At 41.3% G+C, this 17,614-nt stretch overlaps 1 protein-coding gene across 5 annotated transcripts in view; it reads right to left on the reverse strand.

Moving 5' to 3' along the window:
* LOC138473193 (VPS10 domain-containing receptor SorCS1-like) overlaps positions 1-17,614 on the reverse strand; it is a 3,088,785-nt gene that overhangs the window by 321,735 nt on the left and 2,749,436 nt on the right. For all 5 annotated transcript variants that reach the window (XM_069611754.1, XM_069611755.1, XM_069611758.1 and 2 more), the window contains exons 20-21: positions 5,636-5,769; positions 2,972-3,095 (exon numbers count right to left, since the gene is read on the reverse strand). In XM_069611754.1, the coding sequence (XP_069467855.1) occupies positions 2,972-3,095; positions 5,636-5,769 (258 nt within the window). The remainder of the gene's footprint in view (positions 1-2,971; positions 3,096-5,635; positions 5,770-17,614) is intronic.

Raw genomic sequence — 17,614 nt, forward strand, 5'->3', positions numbered from 1 at the left:
ACTGCCCCTTAAAATGACTAGACAGCATCTCACTGCCCACCAGACAGCACCTCACTGCCCCCTAACATGACTAGACAGCACCTCACTGCCCACCAGGCAGCACCTCACTGCCCCTTAACATGACTAGACAACACCTCACTGCCCACCAGACAGCACCTCACTGTCCCTTAAAAAGAAAACAGAGAGCACCTCACTGCCCCATAAAAGCAACAGACAACACCCAAAAATCTGACCAGGGAACATGTCCCTACGAACACACATATAACATCACAGGACAACACATAAAACCCCACAATGACCAATGCAGATAAAGTCCATGGCGCCAAAGTCCTGTGCCATCCCAAACACAAGTTGTCCATGAAATGAAAGCAATGAAACGTAAAGCAAGTGAAAATAACATGGCGCTAAAGTCCCTTGCGCCAACATGACCCCAAAATGCAAGGCAAATAAAGCAGGGCAGGTAAAATGACACAGCGCCAAAGTCCCTGCGCCTTCCCCCCGCCCTCATGCCAATTCAACCCATCCTGAAAATGAACACATTTTAAAAATCATTATAACTGCCCTTGGACCCACACCCACAAGTCCATGCCTAAACCCATTGGACAAATCCTAAATAGCAGGCCACCGACATAAACACAACAGCAGTACATAAATAATAACAGGCCTTTAACAATCTAACATGACCCAGGCCCAAACCCATACTTATACTAACCCAGAGGCCACAAAATAAACACAACAGCATCATCATAATAACACCAGCCTCCACAAACGCCTACCTGACATAAGACCTCCAACTCCTTGAATGCCTTCTTCCTGGAAAGGCCCCACAAGTCAGGATCGAGCTCCCTTAAGCTCATTACAGCGTCGCAGCACACCTTGCAGGAATCCTGCTGTAGTGTCCATCCCTTGAAGAAGATGACTGAGAAACGCTGCACCTCCAGCACGTTGCGACCTCCTTGCCTCTCCTTGACACATCCAGCAAACAATTGCTGCGCCCCGCTGCACACTTTAATGTACCAACAATTAGCCACATTGTATGACCCAGTATCTTCCAACATGGTCTCCAAAGGACGCAGTGTGTGCTCCAAAACATGCAGAAAACACTCTACTGGCCTCTCTTCTCACTGTGTACTTCCATAATCTCCTTCTCGGCGGTCTACCCGGAACACACTAGCACCAATCAGTAACGTAAGCGATGCGTTCCAAAGAGACGCTGCGTTTCAGCTGAGGACGGTGGAATGCTCTTCCGTAAAGTGACATCATAATTGTCTCTGCAGGCACGGAAGAGTCCACACAGCTGCAAACCTCTCTGCTGGACCGCCCGGCCCCCCGCAGCTCCTCACGGCCTTCTTCTTCATGCCCCCACCAACGTCATGCTCCAAATGGATACTCAGAGCTCCCAACCCGCTGCATACCACGCACCACCCCAGTGTCATCCTCTCCAGGACACGGGATGGGAGAGCCAATACACAGCCCTCAACCTCTGAGGAGGCCGCTGCAGCCGCCTCCACCTTTGCCGGACACCTGGACTACTGAACCAGGGCCAGCAAAACAGCACACCACACCGGGCAGTGAGCCACCTCAGCACCTGCTCACTGCCCAATCAAATGGTATCAACAGCGCCACCTGGCCGTTCCAGCACTCAGCTACTGCAGGAGCCACCGCAGCCCCTTTTGGCACCTCAGCTGAACCAGTGTACATCTCCGCAGGAGTCTGCACACCGACCGCCACTCCAGACAGTAAGCCACCAAAGCCTAGCGCCACCTGGCAGTCCCACCTTACAGACCAGCAACTATGTGCTCTGCCAAAACAGGTACCCAGCCTTGGACCTTCACTGCACCGCCCGTCCTACAGCTTCCTGCTAGATGGATGCCTCCCCGGAAGGCAGATCTTCTCATCAGCTGCCCCTTCCCAGCAGCACAGGAACCATCCTTGTCGCCAGTGTAGTAAACTGAGCCACCTCCTTCATAGAACAGGAACACCAGAAGGTAAATTTACATGTAGGTTTTTTCTCCAGTTAGCAAGTAGAGAAAGCACTGGGACATCCATCCAGCCCAGCACATTAGGTCCAACTAGCAACAGTAGAACCCATCACTCCAAACATTCCTCAACACTCCACATAGAATGTCCGTGACATCACCACACCAACACTCCACATGGAATGTCAATGACATCACCACCATCATAACACATATAGCCATAATCAGGCCCCAGCAAGATTATGACAGAATGGTTATGTTGAAGTGCATATATTGTGGCTATGATGTGTATGAGAAGGTTCTATGGCATTCTATCGCCAGGGTGTTTTTCGCATGGTTTTATTCAGCTGAATTTTGGCTGGAAAAACAAAATTTATTTTTTTATTCGGGGGATTCCCCCACCAATTCCCTCCTCCAAGTTTTTACTACCTATTTCTCCCATCCATTATATCTCTTTACCCACCCCTCACCCACATTTTTTTGATGAGTTTTTAAAAAAAAATCTCACCGGAAAAAACCCTGGCAATGAATGAACGTCGTACCGTATGTGAAGTAGAATGATCTAATCTCAATTAAGAGATGTTAAGCAAGCAAGCAATGGGATGCTGCCGGTACATTCAATTCCAGCTGAAACTCCTCTGCATAATTTTTTAATATGCCAGCATGGATCCTGATATCTATTGAGAGTTAAGAAAAGTTCAACACCTAACAGCAATGTCAGATAAAATGGCAGCTATTTTCGAGCAAACTTCCCTTATCAGATTCGATTACAGAGGATCCAACAGCAATAGGATGAGCATCAACATTTCTAAAGATCAAACTCTCACATTCAACTGAGACACAATTCCCCTTGTGCAGGCAAAGCTTCCAGGAAGCAGCGTGGCTAAAAAGGCCGTGTGTGCATTTATCTCTCTCTTGTCCCAAGCTGTGCCTGCTCCCTCTGCCGCAGAATAGCGATGGCGAATCAATATGAATAATCGACAAGGGCTCACCATAGACTGCGATTGTCTTTGTGTCCTGTAGAATGGAGCTTCCTGCTGAGACTTGCACCGTGATCGTGTTCATGCCTTCTGAAGCAAACGTGAAAGAGATGCTTCCCTCGAGGGTGATGAGCGGCTGCAAGAAGCAAGCACAAAGAACAGGGGTGTTGGAGGCCATCTCCTGCTTCCGCTTGATACCAGGCAACGCTGCGACAGAGCTCAATGCTATCTAAGGTATTCAGATCATAAGCACATTCCGGAAGAGACAAACCCACACCAGAGAACTGACTTCAGAGAGAAGATATCCAGACTGTGAAACAGCAAATGGCCTTAAACTATGGGATGTTCTCTTCCCAAACCTAAACACCCACATTATTCTGTAAACCTGACACGCAACAAGTTGCTGAAACTATCATAGAGTATTTTCCATTTAAAAGTCGTGCTGCTTTGAGTAGAAATTTGTAATTAAAACAAATGAATAGATAAACATGTTGCATTAAGAAAGCTTGAAAGCCGACAGTGTACATGTTAAGGCTCAATAGAAGTAAATAAAAAAAAAATAAAAAAAAAGAAAAGTAGACATATGGCAAATAAACCTGATGGAAATGTACCTTCTTCATACAACTTTTTTAGTGCTCGTTTGTTTCAAACAGCTATCGTTCTCATTTGTTGGCAAGGTGGACTGTGCTGCCACAGGGGCTGCTTGATTCTGTCAATGAGTTAGCTTTGGAAACTGGAGGTATACTACTCAATTGTCATTCACTCATGGGGGTGTGTGTCTGGTCACTCAGGTGGCTGGGAAGGGATGCACAATCTATCAATGACGGCCTGCATGCTCTGCACCTTGCGTGGGTATCCGCCATTTGAATTTTGCTGGCACCCCACACTCATTACCTTAACCCAATACAAGTATCTGCTTGGACAGGGTCCCTCTTCTACATGGCTGCCTGCATCCTCACACCGTCGCCATTAAAATGAAAATGGACTTACTCCCTTTTCCATTTCCCATGGTGAAGGCCTTCTTTGGCTTTTTTTTGAGGGATTGATGGCGTGCAATACTGAACCCTTTAAAAAAAAAAAAGGTATGCGCCCTGAGGGAACTCTGGCCTGCGAATAGTTATCAGCCCCGGCATTTAGGAACATAAAGTGATGGTAACAGCTCCATGCCCTTACAGGCCCTTTATGCCCCCGATTGTGGTGGTGATCACATTATGAACTCCATGTAAACACATAGGTATACAAAGATGTAATTTTCGGGAGATACAAACCTTTTTTGACCACAATTGCTAACAACTGTGAGCCTATGGCCCTCTCGTTCACATTTTGACTGTTTTGTGGTGTTTTCTGGTGGGGTAAAAATGGGGCTCAGTAATCCGAGTGGGCATGGGTTGCTGTGCCTTGTTACACCCCTACCACAGAACAGTTGGTAATGCTGGCTGCCATGCCTCTGCATGGCAGCCATCAATAATATGAATCCAGGTGGAGTTTACCAGCTTTTTTGGAATCTTTTTCCTCACTGGATGGTTTTCCGCTGCCTCATGCTAAATTCTTAAAAATATAAAAAAACAAATGTCATTTTCTGCCCATTTCCAATTTCATCTCTACCCTCCCCTCTTCTATCTCCTCCTACCTGCCTGACCTTCTTGCTTCCTCACCCAAGTCTCACAATGTTGTTCCTCTTTACTAGTGACCTCCAACTGAAAAAATGTATTGTTGCCTCTGCTGCTCGTATTATCCTCCTAAAATGTATCCTTTCTTTACTAACCATTCTACCAATACAATAATCTCCACCATTCTGATCAGCAAATTTGACTACTGCTCAAGCGTGCTCCTTGATCTTCTCTATTTCGTCCTCCCTCTAGAGGATGTGCTCAACTTTGCTTCCAGCACTCGCTACAACCTACCAACATCCTCCTCTACATTTACCTATTGATGACATTCTGGTTGGCTCTCCTCTAATTTCCCCTTTCTCCCTGCTCCACTCGCTCCACTGGAACATACTTCCCATCACAATCAAAGCCAGATGATCTGTGTCTCTCCTCAAAGCTTGGCTTAAACTCCACTAAGCTGCTAAAGGACATTCTCCTGCCTCTCCCCCAAGCCCTCCACCTGACCCCAACATTCTATCAGAGATGCTTAATAATGTATATTTGTATATTTATACAGTGTTCCTCGTCAATTTGAAGCATTTCCCCCTTAAGTTAATGTTAACTTTGTAAGACACCTGTTTCCGTATCTACCTTATTTCCTGTTGTTTTGTCTTGTCTCTCGTATATGTCACACAGTGTGGGAATGCCTCCACCACCTGTAAATGTGTTATTGAAAGGCATTTCTGTTCGAAATGAACATCCCTGATATTAAAAAAAATTGCAAATACACCATATATCGGGATTAAAGCCTTTCTCCACACATCAACATTTGTTTTGAGTGGAGATGATAGTATATTGTATGGACAGAGGAAGGGGTACGAGATGAACGGAAATTTAGACTCCCTGCAGAGGATATGATCAAAATTACCACTAACGTACTTAAAAGGCACAATGGTTGTCTCTGCCTATTCCTTATCTTCTAGGTCATTCTTGCAGGTGAACAATTAGGTTTCAAAGAAAGAAACTCACATCAACACATTGCATACAATAAATTGATACAACAAAGAAACAGGAAAAGGCCACTTACCTCACTGTTGTTGCCAAGCCACCAGATGTAGGTGAGCGTGCCAACATGACTGGGCCATAAGACTGCAGAGGCATTCACAGCTTTGTTCCTCGTGGTGACAAATGGAAGAGCAAGGTGCACATGTTCAAGGGGACCTGCAATGTAAAACCAATCATAAGCTTGTAATAGACCTATCTGTGCATGTTCTGTCGCAGCCATTCAAAGTATTACATGCACGCTTCTAGAATGAAAAACAAAATCACTTTCATGTACTTAATGGTTGCATTACATAATGTTTAAAATACATATGTGAATAATTTGGAGGGATTTTTTTCTAAATCTTATGGTAAATACAAAAATAGAATTTGTAAAATGTAAAACTTTATGCTCTGGTGGGAACCTACAAAAAGAACAGTGAACTTTATCAATCTTTTAGTAAAGGTGAATAGTTTGATGAATACAGGTCAATTTTTATAAATAATATAGACTAATGTGGGATTAAACATAAGGCAATTAACAATTGTGATTCAAAATTCAGAGAGAGTGGGTCTAATTCATGGAATGTTTAGAGCACAGCAAAGTGACTTTGCACTGCCAATAAACACGTTCCACTGGGTCTCTTGGTACTCTTTGCACCACGCCAAATGTGCCTAATTCACAAAATAAACACTATGTCTACGTTACTTAGTGCTTTTCTGTGTGAATTAGGCTATTTTAGCATAGTGCAAAGATAATTATGCAGTGTAAAGCGACTTTCCTCCGCACAAATACACTTTGTACCACTTTGTGAATTAGGCCCATTGGAACGTGTTTATTGGCAGTGCAAAGTCACTTTGCTCCGCTCTAAATGTTCGATGAATTAGGCCCAGTGTGCCATCGCCAGTGCTAGAAAAACGAATTTTCGAGATTCATCAAATCACCTGAATTGTGGGTGCTTTGAGGGCTGGCAAACCTTTCATACCTTTTTGGAGATGTATCCAGACATATTTGAAATCATCAAGTGACTTGGAAGGAAGGGCAGGGTGCTCCCCACATCCACATGGCTCTATAATAACACATGTAGGAGCCACAGACAATAACTGGAGGATGTTGGACACACTGACTGAAAGTCAACCAATCCCGTTACTGTGTCAAGGTTCTGGAGTCTACTTCACTGAAACCGTATCCCGAAGTGTGACTCAGTTGCAATTGGTTCCAGTTTAGCTGAATAAATACGGTTGCATCAAGCACATAGCTCAAAGGGCTCTTTTTTCCATGTTTAAATAATTGGAGTCATGACAGTTCCTTAATAGTTCCAATTAATGGCATTAGTCTTGGCTACATGCTGCCCGGGGTTCAGTGGGTGTATTATGACATTTATAATCCTCACTTGATCAGCCGCTCTAAAACAACCCCTTTTTCTGGATGATGGTATACAATCGTTCACCATATTTCTATGTCTTCCCAGGGATTAGTGAATTGGGAGAACAATGAAAAAACCAACGTAATCTTTAGAATTGTAAATGGAAATTAGATCAGTGCACAGTGGAAATCTGTCAAATGAATGCAATTCCTATTCCAAACCACTACTCCTTGGATGTGAGGCTGAGGATTCTAGACATGCATGAAGAGGAGGGGAACATGGAATTCAACACATTATGAGTACTGTCAGGTGTCTTGACCCACGTTTGAATTATTATGCTACAACATTTGGTGCTGTGGGCTTAGAAAATCCAAGATTGCCAAAAAGACCACATTTGCGCCAGAATCCAGGGAAACCGTGCAGTTTTTGCGCACACCAAAATGTTCGCCTGATCTGCCACCTACCAGTGCGAGCGTAATGGGCCAGAAGCGCCATGAGCGAAATCAGTGCAAAGGAATATGGTGCTGTTCAAAATCTGTTTTAATTCATGGCAAAAATTGATAAAATCATGGGCACGAAACCACCAAACAAAAATCCAACTTCTGTTCTACATTATTCTACTGCAGAATCCACATCAATGCAAAGTTAGCAAGGATCATATGCTATCGAGTAAAATCCTTTCTTTTTGAAATGTATTAATTCAAGACAGCTCCCAAAAAGGGGTGCAGTACCGGCGCTCGACACTAACCGGCGCTACCGGTCTAAACTCTGACAGGAGGCCTGTCTTTCAGGAGCTGACAAGGAACCTGTGTTAGCTGGAAACTTCAAAGCCTTGCTGGTTAATGAGAATTCTTAACACCGACTGTTCCCAGGCCCCCCATCAGAAGGCAGACTGATCTAATTAAAAGTTCAAGAAGCCTACGTCCATGGGAAGCATTCACACCTGGCCTTACCAGCAACAGCACAAGGAGATCACAGGTTTCTGTTAACCAGATGTAAAGTGGCACCCTGATATGCTGACCTCAGTCAACACAATAGACTCTTCAGCTGAATAGGATATGCTGATTTGAGATGTAATTGTCAACAGTTGCTCTGGGGGAAGGAAGACATTTGATCTCTGAGTCAAGCCAAGCTCCTGGGGGCGGACCCAGACTCAAATGTGAATTCCATTAAGGGCAAATGTATGTTTTATTTAATTGCTTATAAAATATTCTATGAAGCTTACAAAAATGTACAATTTGGAGATTCTTTATTTGAAAAATGTACCTACAATTTGAGACTAAACTCAACTCTGTTCTGAGACCGAACCCTGCGATTTATTAATCTTACAGACACTGGGTTTATGCTAGAGACATGATAACTCATATTAATATGCTCAGGGAGAGGGTGCAGGTCTGTGTAGATTTTGAGGAAAAACCAATATGGCAAAAGTCACTAAAAACATGTGCCTTGAACCAAACTGTACCTTAAGCAATCTGTGATGTGTACATGTAATTTCAATGACATGTGTATCTGGGAAACCTGTTAGTTATGTAAAATTAATTTTCTAAGTAAAAGCAAAGGGGCGTTTCTTCAATAGATTGTAAATTGGTAGCACTGGATGACTCACAACTCTGTTCCCCAGTCAGGTGACAGAGAATCCTATAGCCTATCAGGATCCTCAGAGGGTTGGACATAGAAAGTCAGCCTTCCCACCCACTTTTACAAGACATAAAAAGACCCACTGAAACCCAGGTAGCGGCTTTTTCCACTTTATTGCGAAGCACTTTGACGGACGACTTCAAATTCAGGCAATATCCAGAGACCAGAACTTAGAAAACCAGACTCCAGACTTCAAATCCAGACAGATCCTGAGATCCAGAACTTAGACTCCAGAACTTAAAGCAGAGGGGCCAATCCACAAGCTGAATCCTTTTCATCAGGCCTCAAAATCTTTTGCAACCTGATATTCAACAGCCGGGCAAGCTGTTTGATTCTGGCTAGAACCCTGTGCCAGAACCCAGAAAACTGAGCTGTATCCAGACCGCCGTGCAGTGCCGATAGAAGACCAGACCCAAACTAGACCGCTGTGCAGTGCCAGAACTTTTGCCAGAGCCAGAGATCCAGACCAGCAGAGAGAACCGCAGCTAAACCTGTTGACCAGATCTGTGACGAGGCCCATTCCTTCCTAAATTAGGAGTGAGTATCCAGCCAGAGCTGTGTAAAACCAATCTCTTAGTTTAAAATAATCTAATTCAAACCATTTCCACCCATTTAGAACTGCATAGACATTGTGTGTCCATTCTGTGATTTCGAACCTGTGAAAGTGTCATTTGTCATTCTGAGCTTTACTTTAATTTTGAGAATCTACCCCCACAAAATCGTCCGTATCTTTTGAACCATACATGCTAGGAATGATATTTAACTTTCATTTTAAAGCTAAGATCCTCACTATTCCAACAAGCCCTATATCTACTCCTTATAGTTCTTCCGTAATCGCGCTCGACGCACTCAGAAAAAGTGCCGCTAATTGCAATTTGAATCAAATTTCTCCACCTGTCAAAATCGCTGTCTTTGCGTGCAACTGCTGAAATCCACTTTCAACCTGATAATCCCCCATGAATCACTGATAGTGTTGACCTGAACCAATCTTAAGTAGCTATCACCTACCCTGAACCTCCTATAGGGAATGAAAATCATTTTTAGCATATTTTCACTTCTTTGCAAATCACATTTAAAGTATTTATTTTTTGCCTGTGTTTTAAAATCATCCCTGTTGCTCTAAGCTTGCTAGGGGGGAACTGAATTGGTATTGCATTTGATTTTATTCCTGAAAAGTGTGTGCTCTTTTTCCATCTCCTTATATTGCATAGGGGGGGAGTGAATTGTCAAAAGAAAAAGTGATCATATTATCTCTTGTGGAAACCATCTCAGTTATTTCTGTGCTGTATTCTTTTCCATCATTGCATTTCCTTGAACCCATAAAAACATTCTCAGCTGCTTTATCCTTTCTCTACCAACTGATAAGTAATTAAAAAAGTGTGCCAGTGTAATATTATCCATTGTTGGTCACTGTCATATTCATAAGTGTGCTATCAAATATTAATTTATTTATACAAGTGTGATATATATATTGTTTAATTTGTAAAATAAATCTTTTAATTTGCAAAACAAACCTACTTCTTGGCTCAGTGAGGTCAGGGGGATTCAAAGAGAGGGGCGTTATACAAGGGTTTATCATCCAGCTCTATGAACTTGTCCTAAAAATATATAAATAAGGGATTCCCTTGGGCATCCCAGACTAGGCACTGATCTAGTTGGAGTACTGAATTGAAGTCACTGTACAGTACAGTATTAGTTTGGTGTACCATTAAATCAAACCATAATAATATACATGCACAACAATGCCATATGCATTACAAGAAAGTGTACTGTAGGAGTTAAGAAGCTGAAGTGCTGGGACAAATAAAAATACATTAAACAAAAACAAACCAGAGGGGTAGAGCAGAGTAATTGTTCTGATAAGTAAAAAAAACAAAAAATGATTGATGGGTAAGGTTAAAGTGTTCTCTGGAATATCTAAATGTAAGGCCAATGGGCCAAAGTGTTTTCTAGGGTGCTGTGAAATTGGTAGTTGTTACGTAGAACAACTGACTAGCAAGTTCTCATATGTGCATTGTATTTCAGAGTGACTGTCATTTTTAAATATGTGTTTGCAAACCGTCCCTGCACAGGTGAACACTTGCATGACACTGGTGTAGGCTGTGCAATATGTCCCCTAGAACACATTGGGGGTCATTCCAAGGTTGGCGGTAAGGGATACCGGGCACCGGTAAGGAGACCGTGGCCGGTAATCCTTTACCGCCTGACTACAAGGTCCCTTAGCGGGTCCCACCAGTAACGGCTGGCCGTTGTGTACGGGACCCGTTAAGGTACCAGGGCGCAGATAACGGGCTTGCCATTCGGGAGCCCGTTATTTGTGCCCTCCCCATTCCCATTGAGACCTATGGGGGTTCAAATGGGAATGGGGAATGGCATTTTCAATGGGGACTTACCGGCCCCGCAAAGGTCGGACTACACCGGTAAATCCCGATTGAACTATACCAGTGCTGGACCCGTTATTGGTGGCAGTCATGGCGCAAATAGCGCCATGACTACCACCAACCTCGGAATGAGGGCCATTGTATTCCTCCATTGGAGTAAGGGCTCAGAAACCCCCTGCTACTTTACTTAAGGTATAGTATTGGCACCCACAACTGTGCTAAAATGTTTACTATATTTTTATAAATAGAGGAAGAAAAGCTAGATGGGGTTTGAACTCTCAAGTATTAGTCCTATGCAACTGCACAGTATTCTCTAATCCAGCTGCATCCAATACTTTTCAAATCCGTCTTCAAAAGAAACTAGAAAAGGTGTCAAACAGAGCAAATTCGGTTACAATAAATTCATGCATGTTTTATTTTGCAAGTATTGGCTTATTTTCAAACATTCATTATAATTTGCCTCCAGCCACTTCTAATTTTTTCTCTAATATGGTTGAAGCCTGGCTGTGGTGTTGCAGTTTCAAGGAAAACATGTTAGGTGCAGGGACATTAAGGTGAGCAATACATGGTCATCAAAACATAAATTCTACCACTGGGATACATAGCATAAATACAGATTCTGAGTATAATCTGTAGTCAACATACATGGGTTACTGAAAATTAGTTGTCCCATTACTGTTGGTACGAAAATACTTTAGTTGCAGGGATGTTAAATTTAGAACTTAACGCAACAAAACCCCTGAAATTTAGCTAAAGCCACCCTAACTTTGCGCCCTCTGTTGTGCAGCCTATGACCACAATGATGACATCAAAGATCACATCACTGATGGCATCACTAATTACATGTTGTATGAGAACACTGATGACATTATAAATCATATCACTGGTGCCATCACTGGTGACAACACTAATTACGTGGAATATAACTGATTACTTCAATAATGGAATTACACATAACATAATTTATGTTAGCTCATGAAAAGTTTGATTACCTTAATAACAATTTAGGCCGTGGACTTGGCAATGACAAAGTCTGGGGTCATTAGCCAACACCAAAGGCCATAGCTAGTGGTCGGTTTGTGTTAAAAAATACCAATGTGCATGGTTAAACGCCATGCCTAGTATCCCATCACTGTTTTCAAAAATACAGTGGGTGACATTGAAAGCTGTAGTCAGTGGCCATGGCTAAAGGCCATAGCTAGTGCCCATTAATATTCTGAATATACAGTCGACACAGCCAAAGGCTGCTGCAATTGGCTAGTATGGTGTTGAAGACCATGGCTAGTGGCAGGTCAGTGTAAATAATATACAGTGGGCACGCCAAAGGCCATAGCTAGTGGCTGTTTAGTGTTATATAAAGCATAGTTGGTACGGCCGAAGGCCATCACTTATTGCATTTTTTGTAATTTTAAAATATACAGTGGACATGGCCAAAAGATGTACAAACTGCTGAAGGTCAAAGGCCATGGCTAGTGGCCAAATTATACGGTTGAAAGCTTTATCCACTAGTAAAGGCCAGAATATATGGTTGGTTGTCTGTTAGTGTTTTAAAATATTCAGTGCACATGGGTGAATGTTGTGACCACTGTCCATAACCGAAGGCCATGACTAGTACCCAATACATCATTTCAGCCTGCTGTGCAACCTTCAAGGTTTTTGTCTTACTAAAACCAACTATACATATTATTTTTAACCTGTGGGTTAACTCTTTAGCTCTTTTGTTTTTTGCCTACATTTGGCTGTATGCACAGGATTTCTGTCTATTAATTAATTTTGTGCTTCTACATGAAAACAAGTTTTGTATCAATTGTTATTTCTGTTATAACCTAACTTTCGAATCATACTTTTGACTTAGTAAGGGCCAGGTAGTTAAACCCTGCCCCCCTCCCAACTCAGTTCAAATAACTTTGTGAGAAATCTGCATCAGAACAAGAGCTGATTGTCTAACTTGGATAGATAAGGATTTCTATTAGACCAAGTGTTTTTGTTAACCTATTTGCTTTTGTTGTTCTCTTCTTCTTCACTTATAATTCTTTCCCCCTTTTCTCCTCCTTCTTTTCTCTTCTCAATAATACTGAATGTATTTTGTATATATTTGAAGACTAATCAACATATGTTTACCTACTTTCATATTCATGTTTACCCTTTATAAATAAAAAATAAAAAAATGATGTTCTCTTCAGATACTTTTTTGAGTTTTCCATGTTAGGTGCGACTAAGAAATGGCGCTGATGAAGTCTAGACCGTCTGGTGATATAAGTGCATTTTTTTAATTGAATGATTTGTTCTCTATTAGCTACCAGCTGAATGGTCACTGTTAGCTCCTTAAATGTAGGTATAAGTTTAGCCATACGGGAAAATCTTTTGTCATATACATGACTAGTACCCAGTCATGTGTTAACATATATTTGGCCATGCACACTGACCATGGCTGAATGCCATGCTTAATACCAGTTACTGTTGTAATGTAATTAGTAGGGCTGTACCGAATAGCATATTTAGTATTCGGCCGAACACCGAATAGTTTGTAAACTATTTACTGAAGCCAAATATGAAGCTGAATACTTGCTTTATTTAATAACTCATGTTCCAAATTAAAAAAAAAAACACACTTATTGAAAAAACAAATAACGCACCATTTTAAATGCATTCTATACTTTTATTTCTCTTCATTGTAATCACTGTAGCATCTTTATTTATAGCATAAAAGCCAGAAATAAAGCAGATTTAACCTAAATGAAGGGATCAAATGTACAGAAGATTGTTGCATATTCAGTGCCAGTTAAAACAGGTGGCTTCACAAATGCACAAGGACTGCCTTTGTGAATCAGATGGATTGCATTCTCTATCCAGTTGCAAAGTGATGCAACCTTAACGTCCCTGCAACTAAAGTGTGTTCCTTGAATTCCAAGAGTTTTGTTATTCCATACACAAAGTTGCATATTTTTTAATATTATTATTTGTAGCTGCAGCTACAACATCAGCCAATGAATTGCAGGGTTTTACGTGCAAAGCCAACAAGAACAATAGGAGTGCTTTTATTTGCAGCTAAACTACTGCTTGTTAACAGTGTAACCACGGCAACAAACAAACAATTGGTAGATTTCAATTACTGAAACTGCATACAATACATTACAATAGATATTGTAATATATCTTTGCAGTCTGTGTTAAATTTGATATATTTTTGTACCTTAAAATGAGACCCTTAAAAGGGCCATTTTGGGGCATGGAATAGGGGAGTTAAACAGATAAGGAAGAAACATCTAACAAAGGGAATTAAAATAAAAGCAACATATATTTTTTGTATTTTTTATTTTTATTTTATATTTAGAAATAAAGGGGGGAACTGCCATTTAAAACAACAAATAAGAATGACAGGTAATCTGGTATTCAGCAACTAACTTCTGCCACTCCTCAAATATAGCACCTCCTTTGACTACCCATTCAAGACATTGCATACACATGACTTTCCTCATGGAAAGACTGGGAGTCGGTAAAACAGGAGTCTGTGCAGTTGACACTACTGCTGAAGTTGAGGCTTCAATTGCAGTTCGTAATATTGTTGCACTGGTTCATGTCCGACAATGCAAAGAATGGAACACATGCATTTTTATTTTACAATGTTTGAGCCCTTTCCGATAGTCATTATCGATGTTATCCAAGTGGACTCATACTAGATGAGTAATCATAATTGATGTACCCAGGCTTTGAGAGGGAACATTGAAAGGCCCAAAGCATAGAATGTTGTTGCAGAATGTGCAAAATACTTCTTCTGCCTCTTTTCTAGAATAGTGTTCTCTAACTTTAAATAAGTGGCAACTGTCAGCAGTGGCTTTCATCCAAGTTACCTTTTTTTTGCCAGTGGCGATGGATTCAGAACCCAAATGATAACGTCATCACTGCTGGTACTCTCGTGGTCGGACATGTTGGAATGTCCAACCGGGAAGTGATATGTAAAACAACAAAAATGTCAACACAAAAAAATGCCTCAAAAAATGAAAAAGTAAAAATAAATAAAGTTAAACAAAAAAGAGGCAAACTAAATAAATCACAAAACAAAGAAAATAGTATTAGGGAAAAAGTGGGTAAAAAGAATGAAGAATTTAAGGGGCTAAGTGCCAAAAGTGCTTGTAGTTACTGAAAAACCCTTTCATTAGCAAGTACAGAAAGCAACGATAAATGTACACTTTTTTGTTGGTGTGGTTATTATTTGCACCTAGAGAATCCCGCGCCTGCTGGTTGGATGGTGTTGTATGCACGGATGTCATGATATGGCGTAATACGGCATGGGCATAGCCACGTCAATACATTCAAACTTGTAATTGCACTGTCCGTAGACACAGCTAGCAATGACGCGTAGACACGAAGCCACATCACATAATATAATTTTCTGGAGGGTGATGCATAGCTGAGTCAATGTATTCTGACATGCTATTGGATGATTCTACATACACGGATGTCGTGGAACGTCTTGGGTGTAGTCGTGTAAATGCATCTCAGTATGCCATTGGCTCCTTTGTTAATGCAGCAATGGAAGACGGGAGCGCACAATGCAATTGGTCGGTAGGAAGAGGCGCAAAGCCACGTCAACGCAACTTTAGATCTGTTTTCCAGACCATCTTGTGCAATTTCCAATACACATCATCCACATCATCCCATAATACTCACACCAATATCTTAACTGATGCTCTCAAGCTTTCTGATAGAACATTAGAAGGGCCACATTTTAGTGTTTTCTTGCAAAGCATTAAACATATTCAAATGCAAGTGGTGACGAAAATAAAAAATAACAAAAATTACAACTCCACAATGCCTCAACAAACTAAGCCGCCTCTCTGAACCTCTCTAGCATTTCTAATTGTATTGTTTATTGTACTGTTTATTTATTTGTAGATCGCACCAGGCCGTTAGGCATCTGGGCGCTTATGAAGTCTTAGGTTACAGTTACATCTTAGGTTACATTTACAGCTTAAAGCAACATAAGAGTATCAGAAGTATACAAAGAAGAAAGTTCACATTAGTATGTAGATGTGCAACACAGGTAAGGTTACGGTTACATATTTAGGAATTACATTTGCAGCTTAAAGCAGCATATAGGAGTGGCAGAAGTATACAGAGAAGAGACTTACCATTAGTATGTCAAGTGCAACACGGGTGCATTGCAGGAGAGTAGGTGCACAGAGACCGGTCATAGGGTTATGCGTCAGCAGTCACTCTTCAAATAGAGTGTTGTAATGCTGCTAATGTTTAAATATTCTGGCTGTTGCTAGCACCACCTTTAATAGGTGGAGATTAAATATGTACAACCACCACTCACAGTTACAGAGAAAATATAACCCTGTAAGACCATTTCCACCATATCACGTGCCAGTGCCACGAAGATATTATAGCAGGTGGAGGAAATGGGTAAATGGTACATCCCCATTCCCATGTAGTCCCATAGGATTCCATGGGAATGGAAATCACTGAAGCAGTGGCACTGTCACTAACAGGAACCTGAAATACCAGCAGATCAGTCCTGCCAAGAGTTCCAAACCGCAACAAGCCACCAATTAGTTTGTCGGTCCGGAAAGAGTGCCACTACATTGCTACCGGATGTGTTGCGACCAATTACAAAGATAATATCAAAAGGAAAATTGACCAACACACTCTCATTCATCTCTGGTCATCAGAATGGAAGCCACCAACAAACATAACTTTAGTGTGTTAACTCAACATTAAACATACACAAGTGTGGTACAGTCACACTGCCATTACATAATTAATTCTGCTCCAATAGAAACACAAATGCATTTTTCATGTTTCCAATATCTATATGCTGTTACCAAATGTTCTTATCTTTGTTGGAAACACCATTTACTAACTCAAAGAGAACAACTGCAATGCCACCCTTCACTCCTAGAATATTTACACAATTCAGAGGTAAATTCACAATTGTGCCTCTGACACCTTGAACTAATAATATTTTAGGAAACTTTGGTATCTTTCTTTACAATCTAACAATAACTTTAAAAAAGATAAACAGTTTGCAATGTGATCACTTGTAGCTGATTGCAGACACATGGCTGTTTTTGTGCTGGCTTTTGGTGAGAAACTAAATATTAACATGGACCTAGGGTTGAGAGATTTTACAATTAAATGGTTTGTATTTTGGGGAATGTGTTGGTTCCAAGTATTTCCAAAAATGTTAAGTCTGAGAAGTAGAGGGCACCCAGATGTCATACTAATTCATTGTGCAAGCACAAGTTACTTTAATGATGAAACAAGACATGGGAAAACTCATGGAACTATTTCCTTACAGCATCTTTATCGTTTCCAATCTCACTCAAAGGCAAAAATGGAGATGGACCTTCAGATTTAATGGTAAAATTGAGACATTCTGGATAAATATTGATAAAGTAGTTTCAACATTCATGATAGACCACAACCAATTATGGATTTCGAATAACAGCATACAGTTCAACATGGCCAATTTCGATAGACATGACGGAGTACACTGAACCGATAAAGGAAATTTCCGGGTCCCAGAAAAGGGGACTTACCGGGCCATGCTGACTTTGGAGGGCCCAGTAATTCCCTTTCGCGGGACCCGGACCCTGTACGTCCCCATTCCCATTTCAGCCTCCATAGGGCT

The sequence above is a fragment of the Ambystoma mexicanum genome, chromosome 8, assembly GCF_040938575.1.
Source record: "Ambystoma mexicanum isolate Mex_15411 chromosome 8, UKY_AmexF1_1, whole genome shotgun sequence".
Taxonomy (NCBI): domain Eukaryota; kingdom Metazoa; phylum Chordata; class Amphibia; order Caudata; family Ambystomatidae; genus Ambystoma; species Ambystoma mexicanum.